This window comes from Diabrotica virgifera, chromosome 4, assembly GCF_917563875.1.
Source record: "Diabrotica virgifera virgifera chromosome 4, PGI_DIABVI_V3a".
NCBI lineage: Eukaryota > Metazoa > Arthropoda > Insecta > Coleoptera > Chrysomelidae > Diabrotica > Diabrotica virgifera.
In genome coordinates, this window is record NC_065446.1 from 146,664,034 (window position 1) to 146,672,529 (window position 8,496).

Genomic DNA, 8,496 nt, shown 5'->3' on the forward strand with positions numbered 1-8,496 from the left:
AATAATTTTAGCTAATCCTGACGAAGCAAATAAATTTTGCTAAAGCTTGATTATAACACAGAGTTTCTCTTACCCTGCCCCTTAGAAATAAATGACTGCAACCTCAATAAAAAACTAAAGTCTATATATATATATATATATATATATATATATATATATATATATATATATATATATATATATATATATATATATATATATATAACCTATTAATCTATTGGCATGAATCAGTCATCATGTCGCAGTTGTTGAGAGTAGTTAGTACCAATTATACATTTTCATTTCAACCTTTCACACCAATCGTGTTGGATCCGAACAAAGATTATGAAATAGCTCTTCGTACCTTTCATTCCTACAACAGTATACCAAACCTTGAAAATAACAAGTTTTATTACTACAATGACAAAAACCAATTGACAAAATTTGATTTTCCCGATGGATGTTATGAAATTGTCGATATTGAAGAATACATACAAAAGAAACTGGGTGCTGACAATGAGCTTCGACCGGAAACGATATTTAGTCTAAAACCTAACCACAACACGTTACAGTGCCAAATATTCAGCAAATATAAGATTTCGTTTAAGCAACCAGATAGTCTTGGCACCATATTAGGATTTTCTCCGGCAATACTTACTCCCGGCAAAACATATTCTTCAGATCTACCTGTTAGGATTATTAAAGTATCTAGCATACACTTTGAATGCAACATTAGTACCGGAGCCTTCGACGGTAACAGACCTGCTCACACGATCTACGAATTTGTCATACAATCGAACCCTGGGTACGCAATTGACGAAACTCCTCACAATTTGTTGTATTTACCAGTTGTGCCGCAGCGTGAACTTACCAATATCACAGTCTTGGCTCTCGATCAAGAAGGACGACCTATGAACTTTAGAGGAGAAGAGAGCACATTGGTGTTGGAACTTAGATCACGAGGGAAATGGGATTAGTAATAAGACCATCTACTGCTCAAAGAACGTCATTAGTTGTGCAGCAGTCTAAGCGGCAACATCTTACGTTCGCAAACAAATTGTTTTTACAATCACTTGGTTTTAAACTACAAAAATGACAACAATGTATGGAAAACGAGCACATTCAGACAGCGTAGTAATGCCTCCAATATTTGATATTTATCGTAAGCCAATCTTTGATGAATCGATTCGAAAGGCTGAATACCGAACTTATGCACCATTCATCAAATCATTCAACTGCAATGATATTGTTGAATTTAGCATTAATCAAGTTGACTCGTTTTTTGCAATGAGCGAAACCCTGTTATGCATTAAAGGATCACTGGAAATAACTGGAGATGGTGACGTCAAACTAGCAAATAATGTGGGTGCCTTCCTTTTCGATTCGTGTACGTACAGCGAAAGCGCAAGGGAGATGGAAACAGTGCGGGATCCTGGCATCGTAAGTGCTGTACGTGCCATGACATGTTATACTCAAGAAGATTCTAATTATATGGTTATGGCTGGATGGAATTACCCTAAGGACCCAATTCTTAACGATACTTCATTCAACATACAGATGCCTCTTAAGCACATTTTTAACATTTTCAACGATTATCCAATGATTACGTGTGGTCGTCAAACAATAAGACTAGTTCGAGCTCGAAACGACAACGATTGCATTGTCATTAAAGAAAAACAAAACGCTGACAAAACTCCAACTGTTACAACCGCTAAGATTAACATTACCAACATTGAACTCAGAGTGAAGCACATATTTCCCAATGACGAAATTAAATTGGAACTCATGAAATCCATTCAACAAGATCAGCCCATAGTTATTCCATTTAGAAAGTGGGAATTACACGAATTGCCTGCCATTACCAAAGGTGCTAGGCGTGAAGTTTGGGCTGTTAAAACTAGCACATCCGTTGAAAGACCACGTTATGTCATTGTTTTCTTTCAAACAGGTAAACGTAACACGATCACATCTGATCCCACATTATTTGACAATGTCAGCATCCAAAGTATTAGGTTATCGTTAAATGGAGGATACTGGCCAAACGGGAGAATGCAGTTGGATTTTAAGAAAACTGACTACAACGAGGCCTATTTCAACTATACAGAATTTTACCCAAGCTACATACATTCCCAACACAAACGACCTCTACTTGATTTCTTAGCTTTTAAGAATCGTGCATTGTTCGTTATCGATTGCTCGAAACAAGAAGAAAGCATGAAAGCATCCACCGTTGACGTAAAACTCGATATTGAAGCGTCTACTGGCTTTCCCGCCAACACCAAGGCCTATTGTATTATTATTCACGACTGTGTAATGGAGTACTTCCCTCTCACCGAAATTGTAAAAAGTCTAACTTAGATGCATAAAGTGTCATTAGTACACGAGCAGTCATCATGAGAGTAGCATTCGTAGATATTCAGGGATTCGATGTGGACGGGTGGTTTGTTCCCAAAGAACTTACCATCGAAATAGGTTTTAAACGAAGCCATTGCATATTTTTACCTCCGAAACCATTCAATGCGCTAAGTAATGAAGATAAGAAGACTGCATCATACGTGGAGAAAAAACTGCTTGGCATTCGATATTCTGATGGGGATGTAGAATTGTCCAAACTAAATGAAATACTTGAAACCAAGTTGATGTATGCCGCTGATTACATATATGTCCGCGGACAACAAAAAGCCGAATTTTTAAGCAAGAAATGTCACATTTTTGGAGTTTTTCCCCTTATTATTGATGTTTGCAAGTTTGATGGTACGCCTCTTGCTACTGGAAACGTTGGTCCTGCTACAAACCCCTGTCACGCTGTTGGACTATTTTCATGCACCGAAAGAAATGTGGATCGTCTACGGCACTGGTTTTCTTCTACTGTAATACCGTTGTAATTTTTTCTATGTATAAATAAATAATTTAGAGATTTTTTTTTGGTTTTTATTTAAACACCTTATTTAGTGATCAAGTTTTATATTACATGAAGATTCAAATTTTCTCTTTACAATTTCAAAAATAATTTTTAGAATTAAGATAAATACAGATGCTAATATTACACACGACATTGCAAAGACATTGTCTATTTCACTTTTCATATTCTCGCTGTTTGTGTTTCAATGGATATGTAGCTTGTGGAACTTTTCGAAAGGCGTAAAGACCTTGCTGATGCTGCTGCTCCTGCTGTCGATTCACCTCTTCCGGCTTCCACGTTTTGTCTTCAATATGCAAACAATTGAATTGTCTATTAATGTGTTTTACATCCTCATACGATTTAATGTCTTTATTTAACTGGTTGAGTTTACTTTGAAATTCCATTACCCTATGTATGTACCCGATGGGGCTCATACTAGTACTGATCATGTTCTGCGTGAAATGTCTCACTAAATTTCAACTTTGGAGCACACCTCCTGCGTCGAACGTCGTGTAAATGTCACATCATTCACGTTCAAATGTCACGTTATTTTACGTCACGTTATTTTACGTCACGTTATTTTACGTCACGTTATTTTACGTCACGTTATTTTACGTCACGTTATTTTACGTCACGTTATTTTACGTCACGTTAGGCACTGTCATGTTCTGTTAGGCATTATACGGAAAAGAAGAAGAAGAATTGACAGTTAATATTGAACGTTGACAAAAGAAGAATTGACAGTTGGCTTCTGTGTCGCCATTGCTTTCATTTGACACCCCATACGTCAAAATCGGACCATTAGCAAAGAAGATATGATAGAGTGCCGTTTTGGCAATAGCGCTGCATGTTTACATTCTCCTGGTTACGTTGTTAATTTTAGAGATAAGATTTCCATGTTTTGCAAAAACAAGACCTTGTGGTTTTAAAAATATGCGATAACATTTACACAAATAACAACTGTGGTTACGTATTATCATCCGACTCCATCCGGCCTTTTAGCATTGAGGTTTGTCATATCTTTAGCGGTTTCCTGTTGTTGCAAAAATAGTTTCCTGACAAACATGAAAACAAGACCTTGTGGTTTTAAAAAATATGCGATAACATTTACACAAATAACAACTGTGGTTACGTATTATCATCCGACTCCATCCGGCCTTTTAGCATTGTGGCTTGTCATATCTTTAGCGGTTTCCTGTTGTTGCAAAAATAACGTCTACATTCTTTCTTATCAACCATACGCATCCGGCATGTTAACAAACAACTTAAAATATTTTTGTAAATATTTCAAAATGTTTGATTGTTCGTAATTTTGTACAAATATTATATTTTCATCTCTATATATGATGATCGTATAGCATTTCACATTTTATACATGTTCAGAATGGCCCATTGTCATGCTCTTCATCCAAGAATGGTCCATTGCCATGATGATGATGATTATATTGCATTTTTATACATGTTAAGCATGGCCCATTGTTATGTACTTCACCCTAGAATGGCCCATTGTCATGATCTTCATCCCAGAATGGTCCATTGTCATGATGATGATTATACATGGCCCATTGTTATGTACTTCACCCTAGAATGGTCCATTGTCATGATCTTCATCCCAGAATGGTCCATTGTCATGATGATGATTATATTGCATTTTTATACATGTTAAGAATGGTCCATTGCCTCTTGCCTTATCACAATCTTTCTACGACCGTCTGGTCATTGTTAGCCGCTTCTTTCTTCAACGTATGATGCCAAGGACCCTGATGGATGTCCCCGATGGTCGAGAATCGGTATGCTGGACCATGATGAGCGGGAATCGGTATGCCGATTCTGGATCATGATGAGCGGGAATCGGTATGCCGATTCTGGATCATGATGAGCGGGATTCGGCCTACCATGGCTCACGATGTTGCGCCTCCACCACGAAGTGAGCGGGAGTCGGCGCGAGCGGGATTCGACCTACCATGTTTCCCACGGTGAGCGGGAGTCGGCCCCATATAACTACTCATTTCAATGAGCGAACCTTTGTCTCAAATAGAAAATCAGATCCAAACTCTAAATTTGGATGACAAGAACCCGTCTCTGAATATTCCAGATCAGGAATTCTGTAGATCTCATGCTGTATACTCCAAAAATCTTTATTATATAACGGACGCATCAAACAAATTTAAATTACTTATCGATACCGGTGCTGGTATCTCTATCTTCAAAGAAAATACAGCGAAAAATTTCAAACCGCGTTTTCCCGAAAATGTTACCATACAAGGTATCACAGACCAAAAACTTCTGATCACCGAATCAACTTTAGTCCCGTTCCAAATGGGAAACCCCCATAAGGTATTCATTTATGATCTAGATATTGATTTTGATGGAATCTTAGGCCTCGATTTTTTGAACAATATGAATGTTCAATAGACATCAAGAACAAAACATTAATCACGAATTTTAAAACATTACCTCTCTACAAAGTAGAAACTGATTCCCATAACAATTATTCCCCTAAACAAATACAAAATCAAATTAAAATAGATCCCAGAACCGAGCAAATATTTAAATTAACGTGTCATCTGTCGAATACAGATGCAATTTTGTATAGAAAAGAAAAAGATAAAGTCCACATACCCAACGCGTTAGTACACGTAAATGAAAAAGGTGAATTTCTGACATCCGTAGTAAACGCAAACGCAATGCCCAAAATCATCGATTTTTCCGATATCCAAATTGAACCCTACTCGAACCACCCTGCCCTAAATTATCAGTCAAACGATGACTCTATCAATTATTGCTCTGATAAAATCAACCGAACTAACAACATCAAATCTCAACTTCGAATAGAACATCTTAACGAGGAAGAACAAGAACTAATTACAAATCTCTGCTTAACATACGAAGATATATTTTACTTAGAGGGAGACAACCTCACCTTTACCAGTGAGATCAAACATCAAATTGAAACCAATAATGCCAAACCCATTTTTACGAAATCATACAGATATCCTCAGGTCCATAAAGAGGAAGTAAAATCTCAAGTGAATAAGATGGTCAACGAAGGAATCATCCGACAAAGCACGTCGCCCTGGTCAAGTCCTGTGTGGGTCGTCGCAAAAAAGATGGACGCCTCTGGAGAACAAAAATGGCGAGTAGTAATAGACTATCGCAAACTCAATGAATGTACCATTGACGATAAATACCCTCTCCCTAATATCTCCGATCTCTTAGACCAACTTGGAAAATGTCAGTATTTCACAACTCTAGATCTTGCCTCCGGTTTCCATCAGATCGAAATCGATCCCAAAGACATTCCTAAAACAGCTTTCTCCGTAGAAAACGGACATTACGAATTTACTCGTATGCCTTTTGGACTCAAAAATGCACCGTCCACATTCCAGCGTGTCATGGACAACATTCTCCTAGGTATTTTAAACGAGCGATGTCTTGTTTACATGGACGACATCATAGTATACTCTCCTACCATTCACGACCACATTTCCCGTCTTACTGAAGTCTTCAAACGTCTTCGAAGCGCTAATCTTAAAATCCAGCCTGATAAATGTGAATTTCTCAGAAAAGAGGTAGCGTACCTCGGACATCTCATTACCCAAGATGGAGTCAAGCCTAACCCTTCAAAAGTTGATTGTATCCAACGATTTCCTGAACCGAAAACACCCAAAGACATAAAATCGTTCTTAGGCCTAGCCGGTTATTATCGTCGTTTTATCCCTAATTTTGCCAAACTCTCCAAACCTCTCACTAGACTACTTCAAAAAGACGTTGCTTTCAATTTCGACCCAGATTGTAGGCAAGCTTTTGAAGATTTGAAAAACGCTTTAATTTCTGACCCGATTCTAATTTATCCAAATTTTGAGGAACCATTTGTTCTCACAACAGACGCCAGTGCATTCGCCGTCGGCGCTATTTTATCCCAAGGCCCCATTGGCAAAGATTTGCCTATAGCATACGCTTCACGTACCCTGTGTGGTGTTGAAACAGGATATTCGACAATTGAGCGAGAACTTCTTGCTATCGTATAACCGACTATCTTGTATATCGTATAACATTTCCGACCCTATCTGTTCGGAAGAAAATTCACCCTAGTAACTGATCACCGTCCACTCACCTGGTTATTTTCTATAAAAGACCCTGGCAGCAGACTAGCTAGATGGCGCCTCAAGCTTGAGGAGTACAATTATAAAATCATTCATAAACCGGGAAAAACCAACAAAAATGCGGACGCCCTTTCTCGAATAAAAATCAATCACTTCAAAGAATGCGCGAATTTCCATAAGAAAATATCAATATTAGCTTCGAATGATACAGAATCTGACGAAGAACCAAACGAAGTCAATGAAGAAGAGATCACCGAACATTTCAATAGATTTGTTGACCTGTATAAAACTAAATCACTCATTGATTATTCTAAAATCGAAATATCTAACGATCAACTACTAGATAAATCGCATAAAAACATCATTACCTTCCTTAGGCAAAATAAAATGGAAGAAATGCATCACAAAATTTTAGACGACATTTTTGATGAAAATGAAATAGATTTTAACCTATCAAAGCTTAACACACTTACTAGTAAAACTGTCAAAAATCGGAAATATTTTATCATTCCCCTTCCTTTTGATCCCGAAACGGTAGTACAACACTTATTCTATATCGTTTATGCAGACCAAGGTAAATTTGACCTATCGCAAATCTATTACGTCGAAAATCAGCTCGAATTACCAATTTTAGAAATATTTTCGTTTATCTTTGCCGATAAAGAAATAAAAATCAGAATATGTCAAGATGTCATTAAAACCCCAGAAGAAGACGAAATACCCCCAATATTAGATCACTATTACCGTGGTGAAAGCAATCTCCATCGAGGAATAAATGAGACTATACGAAGAATAAAAGAAAAGTACAAGTGGCAAGGCCTCACAAAGGATGTAGAAAATTTTATAAAAAATTGTGAAATCTGTCAAAAGGTGAAGATATGTAGAAAAAACTTAAGCAACCCATTAGTTATTACCGAAACACCTAAAACACCATTCGAAAGAGTTAACATAGATCTTTTCGAATACCCTACTAGAAATTACGCTCTAACTATCAGAGACGAGCTCACTAAATTCACCCAAGCGTACCCCATTGAAGACAAAACGGCTAAATCAATTGTCAATAATCATTGTCTTTTTCCAACACTATGGCACTCCATTACGCATACACTGTGACTATGGACGTGAATTCGACAATACTTTAATGAAAGATCTTTGTGAATTATACGACATAAAATTAACCTTCCCAAGTGTAGGCCACCCACAATCTAACGGTTCTATCGAAAGATTTCACGCAACCCTAAGTGAAATGATAAGAGCCAATCAAGCTGAAAATCCCGATGAACATCCGTTCAATGTTCTACCTTATGCAGTTATTTGTTATAATAACACTAAAAATAAAACCCATGGATTTACACCTTACGAATTGATTTTTGGACATACTTCTTTTAGACCACCCGAAATACTTTACAATGACAAAGCCCTTATATCAAAATACGTTAGGGACTTAAGTAATCGTATGCAATATTTTTATAAAGTGGCACGAGCCAAGACCGAAAGACAAAAAGAAAA

General features: G+C 37.2%; 1 protein-coding gene across 1 annotated transcript; it reads left to right on the forward strand.

Moving 5' to 3' along the window:
• The first annotated feature begins 1,080 nt into the window (after positions 1 to 1,080).
• Positions 1,081 to 2,337, forward strand: LOC126883689 (uncharacterized). Its single transcript, XM_050649350.1, has one exon. The coding sequence runs from the start codon at positions 1,081 to 1,083 to the stop codon at positions 2,335 to 2,337; it is 1,257 nt and encodes a 418-aa protein (XP_050505307.1).
• Positions 2,338 to 8,496: the final 6,159 nt, after the last annotated feature.